Source organism: Netta rufina (assembly GCF_964035555.1).
Source record: "Netta rufina genome assembly, chromosome: 4".
In the NCBI taxonomy this organism is placed as follows: Eukaryota; Metazoa; Chordata; class Aves; order Anseriformes; family Anatidae; genus Netta; species Netta rufina.
In genome coordinates, this window is record NC_140127.1 from 50,570,764 (window position 1) to 50,588,823 (window position 18,060).

At 38.4% G+C, this 18,060-nt stretch overlaps 1 protein-coding gene across 1 annotated transcript in view; it reads right to left on the reverse strand.

Annotated features, from left to right (window-relative positions):
• GABRB1 (gamma-aminobutyric acid type A receptor subunit beta1) overlaps window positions 1-18,060 on the reverse strand; it is a gene marked incomplete at its 3' end in the record, with an annotated part of 124,341 nt that overhangs the window by 11,188 nt on the left and 95,093 nt on the right. The window contains exon 5 of the mRNA XM_084285607.1: window positions 17,811-17,893. Coding sequence (XP_084141733.1) covers window positions 17,811-17,893 — 83 coding nt within the window. The remainder of the gene's footprint in view (window positions 1-17,810; window positions 17,894-18,060) is intronic.

Sequence of the window (18,060 nt, forward strand, 5' to 3'; positions counted from 1 at the left end):
GCTGTTCACAGAAAATATGCTTTAGAAATGTGATATCGCAGAGGTTAATAGTGTATTAGATGTTAATGTCACCAGGCTACTTTATTTTCCACTGCATTTTTTCTTGCGATATGAAATACCTCTGGGATAAATAAAGATTCATTTTACATTTACTTCACAAACAAAGTCACGGTTCCATTCCTAGGACCTATTTCACAGAGATGTACAAATGGAGCCCCTTTTTTTCTGTGCTTCTTCATGGTAGGCAGCTCCAAACACCAAGCAAAAGGATCTCTTCCTTAGAGATCTGAGTCTAAATAGGGCATTTCAAAAGAGTATTTCTAGTCTGTGCGCCCTAAACCATTCAACCACACATAAGGACATGGGGCTGGATCTCGACCTTTTTCTACTGGCTCATCTCTTTCCTAACGACATCAAGTTGAAATCAAGTTGAATGTGGTTGCTAAATGTGTTTTTACAGCATCATTTTTCCTGTTTCATATAGTTACTATTCTTCTGACAGCATTTATGATGATGAAACATTTTTTTTTTTTTTTTTTTTTTTTCTGCACACCACAGAGGTGATCCATACAGTGGTAAATATACAGTGGTAAATTGATGGTTTCAGCTGAAGTCCAGTGTGGGACTGGGGCACCATAAAGCCAAACATCTGATTGGAACAGTTAACATTAAAGTGGTAAAATTGCTCGAAATGGTTCCCTGTCACTGTGTTAGCGTGGGTTTATATCTATAAATGACTTATTTCTTTATTTCTTTATTTATTTTCCGTGAGGAATACAGGCTGACCCAAAGGAAAGCAGCCATTTACTTTCTATAGTCAGATGGCAGATTGTAATGTGGGATATGAGTCAGAATTTAACCTAAGCAATACTGACCCAAATGAATACTTGGTTAGATTGCTGCAGTATAACAAATTGTCAGTTATTTAAGAAGGTTTCTCAAATAAAAATAAATCTAACATATGGGGGAATCTGTTCTATCCCAGTTGGAGACATCATTTCCTATCCATTAGAAGTAAGGAAATAAATGTTATTACTGCACAAAGTCACTCTTGCAGCATTCTAATCTAGTTCAGGGAGTGAATTATAACCTTGCCTTACTTTGCAAACACCTTTAGTACCAGTTTATTTTTCCTTATTATCTTGTTTTGCTCCTTTAAGTTTTTACATCTCATTTGCCATTGAGACCTGATACGAGGTTGGAAGTCCTTTGGGAGAGGAAGTGTTTGTTTTTGCTTAATATCTCTTTAATGGCTAACACAGCAGGACTTCTCGGTATTACTGTAGTCTCAATAAATGGAAACATTTCAGAGCCTCTTGAAGGTTTGTGAAAGAGTCATATGAGTAGTGAGACTTGTACTAAAAATGCCTTACCAGTTTATTTGTCTCCTGGATTATGTCAGTGATGTCAGAGGACCTACTGAGTCTAAAATGAAGATAATACTGTTCGCAATCACAAAAACACTATAATATGCTTTATCTAGTATGGCTTTTGTGTGCAAAAGTACCTCTTACAAGGCATACTGGTATTTTTATTTTATTTTATTTTTTCCTGTTCACTAGTAAGAATTTAATTCTTATTAGCAATAAACAAGCAAATCAAGGAATTATTAGGAAAAAATAAGCAAAATTCTTTAAACTTTCATATGCTTTCCAATCCATGCTGTGATATATCTTGACTATTACACATAGTTTTCTTTCTCCAAAATAGGTGTACTAAATTGGCTGCAAAGAAGGGCCACTGAGATGATTAAGGACAGACTTGCTTCCACTGAAGGCAAAACTGGCTTGGGCATGATTCATCAGCCTGATATATGAAGGGACTGAGGGAATGTTATGACAACAGTTTATGAGATCACAAATTAGCATGATGAACTTGAATGATTATTCACAATCTCTTACACTTCTAGATCAAGAAGGCAATAAATGGCATTGCCTAGTGGTTGGTTTGAAAGAACTAAAGGGAAATGTAATATGCAGATAAACTGCAGAAATCTTTGCAGAAGGTGATGTGATGTCAAAAGTTTATGCTTGTTCAGAAGTTATAATATTATTCACAAAATAAAAATCTGTCAGTTTTTAAACATATTGATACTATTTCTGACTTCAGTGACAGAGATATAACTTTGGGTTTGAGGCATTTTGATGACTTGTCTCAAAACTAGCAGCAATGTTATTGCTCTTCAAACTTCTTAAATGAAGCAAGCATGCAATAAGTGCTCCTGACCAGTTAACAACTGAGCAGTGTCTACTTGTGCAGATGGGATATTTGTGTAATTGCAAAGATGCCTAACTACTATTTACAAATCAGTCCTGGTAAGTATAGCCTTCACACATCAGTTTCTACACATTTTTAGCCAGTTTCTCAGTTTATAATCTAAATCCAAAGTGTGGTCTTTTGAAATGGAGCTTTAGTGACTCTGGTAGTTATGCTGATAACCTGTTTGTTTATCTGCTTCTGTGTTTCTTGCTTCCTGGCCTAAATCCTATTCTGCTGTGAGGCTGAAACCAGCAAACTTCTTAATTCTTAGTGTTCTTGTCTGAAGGCTAGACAGCAATCGATAAAGGCTGAAGCTAGTCATGCAGAGATGAACTCCTCTTGCCCTCCATCCAGATGGACTTCTGCTGGTAACACAATAGCCCTGTGAGTGTGGCACTCAGAAGAAAGAGTTTGTTTCTTTCTCATGTTAGGTGTCAGAAATTCCAGCCTTTTCCCCTTGATTTCTTTCTGTGATGCCTTTTTCCTGAATCTGTTTTGAGCTTTCACCTTCTTCCTTTCTTCTTCTCCTTTGAAATGGACACTTAAACAAGATACCAGCTACATCTCAGTCTGCAGAAAGTTGAACCAAAGCTCCTGACCCCTTTTGGTGAGGCTAATTTATTTTTTTTATTTATTTATTTATTTATTTTTTTTCTCTTACTGTTTACTGTTTATATTTTACCCTTTAACCCTCCCTGGTTTGATGAGAAGGAAAAAAAAAAACACACACATATTTGGGATCATCAAAATGCCACCACAAATTGGTTTGACTCCAATCCTGGCAGTACCAACTGGAAGCTCCTGACTCTTGACAGGTGACATCAATGTGTTGAGAGAGAATGACCTCTCCTAAGAACCCAGTGTTGCAGTCCTTCACCTCTTGTGTGATTTCAAAAGGCTTCCACTCCATCATGATAACTAGATGAAGGTAAACTGCTTTTGGTGTTGTCAGGAGCTAATTTAGTGTAGAGATTTTTTCTAATGCAAATCACTCTTTTCATCCCTTACTTTGCTACCCTTTCTTTCTTTCTCATCTGGAACAGCTATGCAATGCATAGCTATGCCAGTCTGAGCTATAATCCTGGAAGTTTTTTTCTGACTTGAGTTGCTTGACAAAGTTAAAAAGAGAACGATAATATATATAAGCATATTATATAAACATTAGCAACAGAGGTCCAGCTGTTTAGCATTCAATTAATTTAGTTCAGTCAATATTGCATGGTACATAGTTTTGTCTGCTTGTATTGTAAACACATCTTGCCCTTGAGCACTTATTTCATTTGACTAATTAAGATCTACTTCTAAGTGCTCCCATTTTGTTGCCAGGCAGATTCCCCCAAATTTAGGTACAGCTGTTGTGCTCTGTGAAGAAACCATTTGAAGTCCAGGTCCATCTGTTTTGTTCTCCATTGTGTCAGGCCAAAACCTGTGCTTGCTGAAGGCAGCAGAGCCTCTGACTTTATATGAATCAAGACACTGCATGGTTCATGCAAGTACACCTTATATTTCTGTGCAATATTTTTTGCCCCCTGGATGTGGAAGTGAAAACCTTTTAAAAATTTTAATTACATAATTCAGTTGCTTAATTTTTTTTTTAGAGAGGTAAATACTGAGGCAAGTACTAGGCCAGTGAACTTGTTTTTTTTTAGATAAACTGTGAGAATGAAGTAATCTTAGTGGTCTTGCTCGGTGTTCTGTCTATCTAAGATGCTGAATTTTCAGTTCATGAACAACTATACAAAAAACTAAAGTAACGTTGAGCTACATAAAAATTTTCCTTCAGCAAAAATTAAAAATGAGTAAAAAATAACGTTCCTAAATAAAATTAGTTTCAAATAAAAATTCCAGCTATTTTGACTTTTGAAAATGAAATATTTTTTAATGAAAAAAATATAAAATGCACGTGTGTTATACTTTTTGCATGTATTATACTTTTTCTGCATGCATATCTCGGGAAAACTGTTGCACGCTACTGAATTGATACTTCACTGGGGAAAAAGCCTGGCCTGAAAAACACTCTGCTGTTCTTTGTGATGTTGCTACAAGACTATGAAACGAAATGTAGATTGATTTGACAGTTGTTTTAAAACTTTTTCATGCATCTACTTTACCTTTGTAACCATAGGTAAATACTAAATCTGTATTGACAAGTATGGAGTAAGAAAGTCCTACAAAGAAACAAAAGTTAAGGAAAAGTACACCTGGATGTGTTCTTGTTAAATAGATTTATGGTTGTAACAGGAAAAAAGAAAAGAAATTTCAGACTGAATTCTGGTCTTCTACAGAAATGAATCCCATTGCTTATGAAGCATATATGACATTGTCTTCTTCTAAGGAAATGTACCTCCACTAAGGTGGAGATACATGAAGATAAGTCTGCATCATTTCAAACACCATGGCACATATTGCAGTTCACAGCAGGGCTAACAAGTGCAGGTTACCAGCATTTTTGGGACTTCCTGTGTTGCAGAGACTGAATTTGTGCTAGCAATGATTGGTAGAAAAATAGCAAATTTATAGTACAGGATAACAAAATTCTGCTACTGCTAAGAAAATACGCACAAAGTATACGCTACTTTTCATCAATAGATTATGATACAAAACTAATCCATCTTTATTTTGTAGGGAGACTCGAAGTGCAGAAGGAGTATAGCATACTTTACTGATGTGTTATATTCATTTCACCTAAATAAATAAACAAATAAAAAAAAAAAAAAAAAGAATAGTAAGCCAAAGAAGACAGGGTTATGTAGAGAAATGTTAGGTCTTACTAGCTTGATATGTCTGGACAGCAGACTGGATTCAGGAGGAGAGTACAGGAGGTGAGTGGCTTCATCTGATGATTGTAAGTAGAGGAGCAGACTTTCTTTTAGGTGGGTTGTATACAAAATCTGTTTGGTATCTGCATTTTTTTTGTGGAGGCAGATGTGCAGCACATACTCGTTAGTAGACTAATAGGGGGTGATGACAGAGGGGCAAGCTTTCCATAGAGAGGGAAGGTCCAAGGTCTAGTAATCAAAGGACAGTGGATAATTTTTTGTGTGCTTAATCTTGTTGTTACAAATTCCAGCCCACAGTGTGTGAAATATTTGAATTAAGGATTCTGTTGCTTTGACCCTAAATGTGAATTCAAATAAGGCTGTCATGCTCTGTGTGGTTTGGATTAGAAATGGTAATATGTTAAATAACTGTGTGTTTTCTCAGGAAGAGCTCTCCATAGGTAATTTACTGTTCAGAGGCACTTACAGAATACAAATGAATAAGAATAGAGAAAGATTGCTGAAGAGATTAGCCATATATTCTGAGTTAAAACTTAGTCATTGATGGTATTAGCAAAAATTGCATCCCACCAGTGGGAATAGGTATGCTGGGTAACAATTCAACAGCCTTTAGGTGCTGCTTCATTAACCTGTATCTATACTTAGAATAATTGTGCAGCCTTTCTGTTTTCCCTGGCCATCAGCACTATGGATAAGCAGACCTGATCCTGGCATCCAGTGTCTTGTATGAAATGAATTTTGCTTAGCTCCAATCCACCTACAAGCTAATGGGCAGTTTTTTTATTGTACAAAACAGCCTTGCACTTTGGTGTTAACAGATATTCACAAGACTGAGTTACAGAAATGTGCTCCCGGTGTAGCCAGGGAGATTGGATTTATGATTGGGAAAACGTAGTGCTGCTATTTGTACGGATGAATCGTAGGCTGCCAATCACCAGAAAACATGAATTCAATGAAAAATAATATAACCATGAATGAGCTCTTCAAACAAAACTGAAATGCTTAATGTTTTCTTCCTGAAGTTTCCCACACATGGTGGTTTGCTCGTAATGAGCAATGTTTCTTTGAGCAGTCTACTTTTGCATGCCATGTTTGTTACTTGACATTTATGCAGAAGATGAATCTGCATCAGCTAAAGCTGTTAGAAGTGGTAGCAGAAAACTAATGGAGGAATCTTTAAGAATTTTATCTGATGGACTCAGTTATGCTTTCAGTTCTGCAATTTGGTTCCTGATGAGTGGAGGTCTGGTACATGAAAGTATGGCCCAATTAGTAATTAACTACTTTGTGCTCATGCTCCTCCAGGTTGGGTAAGCAGTCTTTCAGCATAGCGACTTGAAGCACTGTGTTTTGCTTATTTGTATTATTGCAGTGTCAAGGAGCCATAGGTGAAGATCAAGACAGACTGTACTGGCACTGAACAGAGAATTTCTTGAGATTTATTACATCTGTAAACTCAGATGCATTTGGGGAAAGAATTCATTCTCATGAATTGAAGTGAATCCATGAGTACCAGAATCTCCCAATTTGTGCTGGGTTTTATTTTATGAAGCAATTCACACCTTGGCAGAGGACAAATAAATTCATAAACCGTACTTTAGGGCTGTAATATCCTAGCACAACTGTGTTATCTCAAAGCACAATATGCCAGCTCTGCAAAAGATGTGATATGACTGGGTTTGGAGATTATTTTTGCTGCTTCTCTGACTACAGAAATACAGACTCATGTACAAGCACAGCTGTTTCCTGAGAAATCCATCCCTCCTCTAAATGAGACCCTATTTTTGAAAAGTGACCCCATCTTGGCTCTCTCTGGTCACTGGGGGACAGCCTGGTCCCATCAGTGGCTCTGAGGCTGCTAAGAAGGGGCAGAAATGTGCAGAACACTCACTGTAATTGACTCAGTGTGCAACAGAAGAGGGCTTCAGATACACTGGGTAGGTGACTAGCTTGGCTAATTTCATGTGCTCATGCAAGTACTGGGTGTCAAGTGTTTGCTACCAAAATCTATGGATCTGTATAGCTATCCATCCTTTTGAAAATAAAAATGGAAAAATATCTAAACTACACTGTCAGCACCCTAGTAACTTCTAAATTTGCGTGCAGTGTACAGATGCACAGTGAAAGTGAAATGACTAGTTTCTAACCCTCTAGGGAAAGAAATCTTTCCAAAGTGTGTGAACAGAGCAGTCTCCATTGCTTAATGCTAGTGTACTGTGAAGAAAGGATTATTTTGACTTAAGTTATGAAGGGTAAGCAATGACTGAAACTGAGCCAAAACAATGCAACAACAAAACCAAAAACAACAAAATAATTGTTTGTGTGAATAAACAATACAAAATCCCATTTGTGTTCAGTATCAATATCAACAAAGTATTTGTGAATCTGCCTCTCAGAATTTCTGGAAAAAAAAATAATAAAAAAAATAAAACAGCAACAACTTGGTCAGCTCCACAAGTTCTTCACTGTGCTGGGCTTTCTGTCTCCACTGGTGTTTAATGCTGTGGGTGCTCATGCTGTAACTTTAAAGCCACTCCTGTTTTGTTGCCAGTACATTCTATGCAACTTTGAAGGACAGCATTTCAGCTATGTTAGAAAATAATGCATATCTACAAATTGCTGTGTATGTGCAGGGCCTCCATGGGCAATTGTTCAGCAGTGAACGGACAGAGATACAAGCTCAGCCTGTGTATCCTGCAAAGGATATATAGAGGGACTCAGGACATGTTATCTAAATGTATTTAGAGATGATTACAGTGTTTTGAGTTGCTAAACGTGTTCTTCCCCAGGGAGTGGTCAATTTGTTGTTCCACTGGGCAATACCAGCAGCACAAGCATGCTGAATTCCTTGCAACTTTTGCAGGGATGTTTCCTATACACTATCTTCCTTGGTTTATGAGCATGCTGTGATAAAATATGTTTAACTGTTCTTTTGCAAGGGTTTGTGGGAGCTAGTTGCTTGAATATGGCATTTGAACCACGACAAAACCCTTGTGAAATGTGGCATTTTGTGCATGTTATGTAGCAGAAAGCAATGTGGGTGCAAAAGCAGCATGGATTATATGTAAGCTGATGGAGGCACACATGCACAAAGGTTACTGCTGTGAATGGGATGAAACGCAAACATCTTTCTATCCCTTATAGCAGGCAGATTAAGCCAGAGAGAGGCTGGCAGAATTGCCCACTTAGTAAGATTGCTCCTACAAATGCCTGCAAGAGTGATTTCTGTAACATGTGCCCAATTAGCAAGTCAGAACCTATCCTCCCACTATTTTTGCTTGCAGAAGGTTGTCGCAAAATTAATTATGTCAATTTTAATTTTAAAATGCGCACATCAAAACTGGGGAGATTAATGTTTGAAAGATTTAATAAATGGCCAGATTTTGTTCAATTGTAACTCTCTTCTTTTGTTTCACCTTTCCTGTATTTCATATTTAGCATATTTTTTGTGCTGCCTTCCTTGAGGCTGTATGTATTGTGTAACTGCTGTAAACCCACTTCTAAGCACCAACTGACCAGTTTTAGCTCTCTCTTAGGTCTGTTTTCTGTTATCCTGATTATATTGAGACAATTTGAATTCTGTATCAATTATTAACTGTTCCACTTCCTTGTTGCTTTTTTTCTATTTTTCCCTACGGCCTTAGGTCTCAGCAAAACATGAGGAGCTGCTCTTGAGCATGTGCAGAAAAGCCATTCAAGCAACTGACCTGTCAGCACTATAAATAATTCAGTTTATTAGTAGCTCTATTACTTCCAATCTGATGAGGCAGAGGGTGATCTTGTGTAGCAAGAATATCTACTTCAGTTATGGAACACCCTGCAACAGCCACCAGGACTTCAAGCTCCTTTTCTTGGGAGCTGCTTTTAAGATGAGGTTTTAAGATGAGGCTTTTAAGATGAGTTCCTCACCTCTCTTGGTGTAAAAGGAGGTGGGAGAGAAGCGAATAAAGGTATCTCAGTCTGTGTGGGCTTTGGGAAAGGTGTTGTTAGCACCTACTTCCTCTCAGAGGGGCTGGGGAGCTGCTGCTAGACAAAGGTAGAAGATGTGGGGGGACAGCTAGTAAGTGCACTTGTTCCTAGATAATTCACTGACAGGAAAAGTCAACAATGTGCTCATGTGTTCAATGTACATATAAATACTTTGCCATTGGGGTGGATGGTATTTTTCATCTGTATTGTCACTGATTCAGGTATCTAGTTAAGCTTCACAAACATTTGTATCAAATAAATGAAGAGAGAAAAAGTAATTGCAACTCCTTAAGCCAGCTTCGGCACAAAAGTGAAGTTTCTGTAAAATTGTACTCTGTACCGACCAGAAAAAAGAGCATGTTCATGCATGTAGCTGAGGTGGTGAGTCTGTTAAAATGGTACTTCAGGTCTTACTAAGTAAATGTAGAAGTCTGAACACTTGGAAGTGTCAGTGCTTACTGGCAATGATTTTCTAATGGTTGTGAAATGGCATATTCTTCTGTGTGGCACTTGCATCTAACTTCAAATGCACACTAGATTTAAGTTTAATCTGAGAAAATCTAAAAGATGTGAATGGTTTGATTCATCCAATTGATTTTTTGTTTTCTCCTTACTCTGGAACAGTGCTGTACCCAAGCAAGTATCAAGTTTTATTCTTCGCTGGACACACCTATCTCAGAGTAGTGTGCTTCATGTGTAATTTGGCATTCCTGTCTCTCCTGCAGCATTTGGGGAGAGGGGCTTGTGCTTGGATGAAGGAGCAGGGTCCCAGAGCTCTAAATATGTACGGCAGACAGAGGGACTTGGCTCCTATCTTCCAGCATGACATCTTTGAATTTAGATTTCCTCTTGCTCTTGCATACATGGTTTATTTTCTTTTGGTAACTGGTCCCAGGAGTCCTCTATACTTAGATTACATTTCTTCCAAAATAAATAAAACAAACAAAACAAACAAAAACCCCAAACTAACAAACCCAAACAAACCAAATTTTGACTAAATTTTAGCATGCAAAACTCGATGATAGCCTTTGCTCCAGTTTCTAAAAATGCCAGATTTGCAGTGATATTGATGGGCTAAGTGATTTTAGAGACAGTTCTTAGAAAGATGAGTGGGTAGAAACTTTTCTGGCTTTTGCATTCAGAAACTTAATCTTAAAAATATGCCACTGCTTGATTGGCCTGAGTTTCTGGAAAGATGTCTCACTCTTTGTACACCATAGTACATTCTCTGTCTCTCATATTACACTATTTGAACTTAATTTTAGGATGGCTTGGTATTTTAGAGCAGCTAAAGGTATTGGCCAGAAGCAGATGAGTGCTCTCATTCTCAGCTCTATGCTGTAATAAACAGAGACCAGTCAAAGAGGAGAAAATGAGTTGTTATTTTTTTTGTTATTATTATTTTTTATTTATTTATTTATTTTCCTGTAGGGCTGGCAGGGCCTGTGGGAAGTGGCACATGCTGGGACATGGGGTTGTGGCTGACACATCTCATTCAGGGGGAGTCTGACAACAAGTGAGTGAACAAGAGGAGCTCTTCATTTATGGATGTGACAGAACCTAAGTATCTGTGGGGAATGGGAGTTGCCCTCATTACAAATGTCAGAAAGATTGAATGTTTTGGAAAAGGCATAGAGATGAGTTTCCTTCCAGCTTTGTTGTTAATTGAGAAGGAGACTTGTGACTTGTTTTTTAGCATACTCTGAGCAACCAAATCCTCCATAACACTCATGGGTGCCTGAGGACCAAGGGCTGAGAGCAAGGTGCAGAGTAAATTATGGCAAACCAAATGCACCTGTTAGATCCTAGGAATCCATGAAAACAAACAAACAAACAAACAAAAACAAACAAACAAACAAAAAAAAAACCAAACAGTTTTCCACTGACTTTCACCAGCACAAAGATGAGGCTGGGCAGGCTGGAGGAGAGCACCTGCTCTGTCCCAGCTGCTGCCCTCTGGCTCAAGCAGAGCCCCTTGGGAAGGGGAAATCATGCCTTTTCTGGAAGTGATATGATATGCCTGGTGAGAAGAAGCAGGATGAGACCAGATCTTTTTTTTTTTTTTTCTTGATACTTTAGGGAGAAGACACCAGTGGATCCATCTCAAAGTTCCCGCTGCCTCAGGTACCAGCACACTCGTATTCATCAGTGAATTTTTATTGTCAGACATGAAAATATTACTAGATATCTGTTGCCTGCAGGCAGGTAAAGCTCTCTGGGAAAGCTTGGATTTAAGACAGGTTTTTCATCTCTAATAAAAATAGACCTTTTTGTTTGAGGTGTAGGTTCTTACATCCTTGGTAGTTCAAATGCAATCATACTCTGGATCAATGCAGTCTTGTCTCAAGCAGGGAGCTGTGATAAATCTGTTCAAATCTCATCCTGTCAGACCTCTCTGTGCCAACAGAGGTGATAATGAATGTTTAGGTATGAACACAGTTGTTGTTTCTTCTTGCAATAAACCATCTAGAGGTTTAAGTGAAATATTTTATTGATTGACTGCAATACCACTGTGAGCTTTTTGCTCTTTCATGTAAGCATTACGTATATTTAGTATTATGTCTGTTTTTATATGAACCAAAGACAGCCATAAAGACAATGGAGTCAAAATGAAATTGTCATTTTCTATTCTGTAACTGACTAAATAAATCTCCCACTTTCCCCCAACTTGGTCTTTTCAGGCTTCTCTGGGCTTGTTCATTTCTCCCACACAAGTGATGTGGTTACTAGGAGAGTGCTACTGACAAGGCATGCTTCAGTGTTGCAATGTAGATTCCTGAATCATGCTGCAGCATTACTGTTGTCATAGAGACACAGATTTTTAAGGCCAAAGGGAGAGTTCTGCTAATCTGCTCAGACCTCTTGTAAAACACATAGCAGATTGCCAGCAAGTAAATAATTTTGCCAAGCCGGAGCACAGCTTGGCTTTCTCTCTCCTGTGACAGTGAAACATGCTTCACTTGAGATTGGGAAATGCTGGAAGGCATACCCAAATGGGATCTGATTTATTGTTAGAGTGGTGCTGTCTGCACATCATTTTTCCTGCTGAGTGAAAGCCAGATGCAGGCTTAAACCACAAGGTCATGCCGTGACTGTGATACATGCAACTTCAAAGAGACAAAAAGTATTAGAGTAATAACAGTATCCCATCCTAGGTGGTGCAGTGAGGTCAGCACTTGTGTTGTAATGAAGGATGCTAGAGTGAGGTGGCTGTGTGCTGTCAAAAGTCTCTGCCAGACCAGCTCTGTCTGACACAGCTGCAGCAGCTTGATACGTACAAGAGTAGCCCTTGCCACAGGCTGCCTGGTAAACCTCCAACCAAGTATTAAGCCTCCTCTGTCCAGGGTCTGTTAATCCATGAGAACTGGGTTGTGACAGATCCCAGCTCTGCTGACAAAGCAATTCCAGTTATAAAATCCTTTGCTTTTGCACAGACAAATTTCCAGTGGCCGTCACCATATTACACACTGAAACAGGTTTGAAACCTCTGATATGGTCTCCCATCTGCCTCCACAAAATTTGGAGTAAGGAGAAGTGCTTGAGTAAAGCAGTGAAAATTTGTGTGAAGGATCACGAGTAGCCAAAATGCTCTCCTCCTAAATGTGTACACCTATCTGGTTGTCAGCTGTGCAGAAACAGCTTCTGCCATCCTGCAAGATTGCTTCAGGAAAGCTGGAAATGCATTTTTTATTTTTTTATTTATTTTTTTTTTTAAGTGAAATTAATCTGCTGGCTCAATATAAGCATGCATTATCACTGCTCTGGCTGATCCTCTGGAGAGGTTAGATAACAGGGCAGTGTTCTGGTTCTTTGTGTTCTTCTCCCACACCTGTGTAGCCCTGTTATTTTGCTGCTCTTGGCAGTGCTTTATGCTACTCAATGGTAAGTATTATTAAGGCCAATTCTTAGCAATTTAGATTTTCAAGGGATATTTTATGGCTAATTCCCAAGAATTAGAAAATCCCTAAATGATGCAATGACTCTGCCATTCAGCTGAAGAATAGAATAGAATAGAATAGAATAGAATAGAATAGAATAGAATAGAATAGTTCTGTAGGAAGGGACCCTCAAAGATCATGTAGTTCTACTACCTGACTTCTTAAAGGCTGACCAAAAGTTAAAGCATATAAATGAAGGCATTATCCAAATGCCTTTTGAACACTGACAGGCATGGGACATCAATCACCTCTCTAGGAAGACTTTTCCAGCGTGTTGACTGAGATATGTTCTATTCTTTGAGTAACTTAAGAGAAATTCATCTATGAGACTGCCTGATTCCTCTGGAGTGTGCTTCTTCTACAGTAGGAGTAAGCCTCACTAAAAACACAGGGAAAGTTAAAAAGGGGGCTGGTTGGAGTGTGCAACAATATTGGTGTGCCCTGTCATTGCTGGAGCTGTGCAGCTGCTGTAAACACACTGGGAAGCACTGAACTTTTGGAGGGCCAAATATATTTCCAGATTACTTGGTTTAGATGTGGGGAAGCACACTGGGACAGGGAGAGGACTCTCACAGATGCCATCTTGTTGGGATGAAGGAGATACTGCTACTCTCTTTTTGATGGAGAGCTGTGGGAAGGAGAGGGGGCAGTGTAGCAGCCCTACTTTCCTTGTGTGTGGGACCGGAAGAACAGGAAACAGTCCTGATCTGTTCATAAAGCTCAGGGACTTTTCAGGGGACATTTAACAGTAGTGTGAGGAACACATGATCCATCTTGGGCCTGGTCAAGTGTCTTCGCATTTATTTGTCAGGCTTTTGCTTGCTGTTTCTATTGCACAGTCTTATTGCTTGTGATTGCATCTGCAGGCATGCACATTCATGCAAGTTGTACATTTACACCTGCAGATCAGTGGTGGTCAGTTTAACAACTTCTTCTCTTCAAATGTAGGATAGATACTTTACCAGCTCGTACAGATCTTTGACTTAGTTTATATTCTGCCTTTGACTTTTTGCTTAACTTCCTAATTGTCATGTATATTTTCTACAGGCACTGAACTCTCCTTATAAACATTTCTCTTCATTTCTGAGCTCACTTATAGAGTCTCTCCTGACCAGATATAATTTAAAGGGTGGAGATGAGGTAGGATCATTCACTTGGAACAAAAATTTCAGACAACTAATAAAAAAGAGAAGATTCTCTTTTAGTGTAATTTACAGTGCTTTAATTGACAAAAATGGAACCATGCCAGCTTTCACCAGCTGAAAATCAGACCTATTTTATCAGATTACGTGCTGTTGCCAGCTACTAGGTTTAGGGCTATCAGTATTGCATAGATTTACACATCTATACAGACCTTTTTGCAGTCTATGTGTTTAGTTTCGTTTATTGTTTTCTTTCTGCATGCACAGAGCTTGCAAGATTACTGACAGCACTCAGGAAAAAAATGTTGTTAAGAAGTAAAGTCAGAATTTAAAAAAGGTCAGTGTTAGCCTTATTAAATTCCTGCTGAAACCAACAAGACTGTAGGTAGCAGAAGAAGAAAGTTGGTGGCAATTGCAACATAGATGATACCTCTTCACTGCTCTGGAACCTGGTGCCTTGTGGGTTAAGCATATAAAGAGTATAAACACAATATAAAGATGACCAAAACCACTTTCCAGTGCTTTGGAGACGGTTTGGGAGTGTACATGGTGCACAGTATTTGTCTATTGATAAGAGATGCTTCTCACTCCTACACAGGCAGATCCAGGATAGCTCAGTGATTATGGCACTGCCTTCTCTAGCCCTTTTATTTAAGGACGGCTTATTTTAATTCTTGTCTCTCTCAAACCTGAGGTGTATAAGACTTTACTTCAAAAAGATATATATATATTTTAACCAATAAAATATTAACAATTTTATTTTCATCCTAGCTCTGCAAAGATTTATATAGTGGCACAATAAAAAGCTGAATAGCTGCAGTGGAATGCAGGAACTGGAGTGAGAGGTTGAGAATCAGGATCTCATAAATTGGTTCTCTCGTGGAAGAAAATGTCACATGTCTGGTGTGTGTGGCACTAACAGAAAGGCAGTGGTCATGGCTATTACCTTTTAATTCATATCCATCCTGCCCCCTGGTAGCTTTCAAGGCGATTAATGGGGACTACTAAGTGCAGAGTACTCAGGATGACAGGTTTTCTACTGCTTAAAAGCCTGAGAATGAGGCATCCTGGTCTTCAGAACTGTGTCTAGAATGTTCTTCTTCCAAGTACATCATCAATAATTTTCAAGAGTTTTAGAGACGCATAGGAGAAAAGCTGGGAGTGCATTAGAAAGACATATTTTTGGTGGTGAATTGTCAAAGATTACAGGGTTCCTGGCATACAAAACACCAGAATTTTAGTAGCAGTTATGCATGCCTCTGCTTTTGTGCAATCATTCATTTGTTAGTAGAATTATACTCATTAGAAGTAACACATTATACAAATTTTGACCTGGTGGTAAATTAAGAATCATGATTTTGTTGATTTCTTTGAATTGGCTCAACAAGTATTAACATATCAACGTATATGCCTTTGGAGGCTTGAATCATTTATTCCATAGTGTTCAGAATGTCTGAAAAGCAATTTTTTTTGGAGATGTGTGACTGGCCCCATGAGTGATGTGGTATGCGCTCATCTCTGATTGTGTTAGCATTTTAATTGCCTATTTGATCTGATGCTAGCCTTGATTTTTGATGAAGTCTCAATGATAGTATCAAGCCCCTTCCCACTGAGCATTCATGCCTACAAAAGTTCATTTATGTGAAAGCTTGTGAATAGAGAGGTATGACCCAGACTTTTACAGTTATTTGGGCTGATGGTTGATAAATGCTCATGTACTTTGATAAGCTTTAGTCACAATTGGACTGGAAACTTCAAATCAACTGTCTTCCAGCAAATAAATTCAGGTATGAATTCAGTATGAAAGTGACTTCAGTAGAAAGCCACCAATTTGATATCTGTGGTACCGTATATATCCATTTCCTCAGCTGATCAGCTAGAAACTCTACTGAAGAGATGTGTTATGCACTTTATTTTGAAAATTGAGAAATGACTTATTTTCCAAATGCATTAATTGCATGCCCTATTAAATTTAAGCTGGAAGATAAGCCAAGCAGCAGCAAGCAACAACAAAATTGTTCTGTGCCAAAAAGGGCAGTGAACTGCCAAGCCCAAGGACAAGCATGACAACCATGTAGCTTAATGAGCAGCTCTGTATGTGGTGGATTATGAAGTTCAGCCAGAGTTTTGCTCCAGCAGAAGGTAACTGGGGAGAACAGTAGGGTGATGGGCAGCACTGGACAGGGAAGTTAATGTCTGGCTACTGACTGCTTCCCAGAGAAGAGGAGAAAATGTTTGTATAAAAGGTCATATACAGGTCTGTGGGTTTGTGGTGCCTCAGTAAACTCAGAGTGATGTAGATATGGACAGTGCTAACTAAAAGCAGATGTATAGGGAAGGTTCATGTAGGTTTGTCTTATTCACTACAAGCTCAGTAACTTGCCCAGCTTGCTCTGCTACTGTCTCTTGTGGGGAGTTAACTATGGTGCACAACAACTATGTTCTTCCAGAGACTTCCATGCTCATATTGCATGGAGAACAGAGAAGATGTAACTGTGGTGACTTGTGACTGCAGCTACTGATGTGCTTCATGGGAACTTTGACAACATTGCCTCCCTGCTTCTCTTTCTTATATGTCTGCCTGCAGAGCCAAAACACTACTGTCTTAAAAATAATAGATGCTCTTTTTGAATTTCTAAAGAAATAAGTGAACTGATTCTGTTCAGACAGTGCTTCTCTCTGGAAAAAAATAATTTTCATTAAACATGCTTGAAATGTTTACTTGATTGTAATCTTTTGCTGGTGGAATAAAAAATTTGTTCTCAACCTGGCACAGAATTTCTAAAATCCCTCTAAAATGACATGCTTGGAAAAACAGCAAAAGGAAATAACTCTTGGGGAAACATTTCAAGTTTCTTACCAAACACTTTAAAATCTAAATCAAAAGCTGCTGCTCTACTGATTATATTAAGGCCGATATTGATTATCTACTTACAAAGAAACAAATTACTTGAGTATGGAGAGCCCATATGCAGATACGTGCCCATTTCAATGCTTTAAGTAAGATACCTTACTGGTGCTATCAACTAAAAATTATAAACAGATATAAACAATAGGCTGACAGCCCATCCTGCCTAATAAGTGCTCTAGACCAACTATATGCTTTTCTCAGTGCCTGACAATAGCCACCTCACAGATATGTTGAGATATATAACATTAATGTATATTCAATGGATAAAAAAAAAATCTGTAGTTTTATTTTGGGGGCTGCACTTCCAAATAAATTATTGATTTATGCATGACTTGATCTTACTCTCATGGAAGACAATGGCAAAGCTCTTATTAACCTTAGTGCTGAAGGATTAAGTTGTTTCCTTTTATAACTTCTAAGCATTTTGATAAGAATAATTGATCAATTCTCCCAACACCAAGTGTGGCAGTTGTTAATCTTGATATTACAGATGACTGCACTGAGGTGAAGCAGTGAGTAGGTACTGAAGATTGGCAGTGCTCTGCTGTTGTCCTCTGATCTGATCGTCAAGAAGTACTCTCTTCCTCACTCAGCAAGAGGTTTTGAAAGACATCATGCAAGTTTGAATGAACAAAATATTGTGAAATAAACATATTTTAGCTTACATGTATGCTCTATAGAAAGATATGTTCAGTGTGCATGCTCACTGGATGTGCAATAGTTGAACAACTTACACCCGCTTTGTTTAACCCATGATTGCCTTTCAATCCACCGATGTTATTTAGCCAACCCTCTCCCTCCAATAACTTACAACTTTCAATTTCTAGTGTGCAATTTTGTTCGTCCAGAGGATATCTGCGTAGATCCATCATGCAAGCAGCTGTTGTTGTGATCCTGCAAGAGGAGGGTGAAAAAAATCAGGAAATTTGAAACCATATTTGACTTGTTTGAGAGGTAATTATTTCTGTAGCAGCTTTTCTTATTTGTTTAAATACTGAATGGTGGTGCAAAAGAATGTTGGCATACAAAGTGGTTTGTAACTCATGAATAAATAAGCTCTA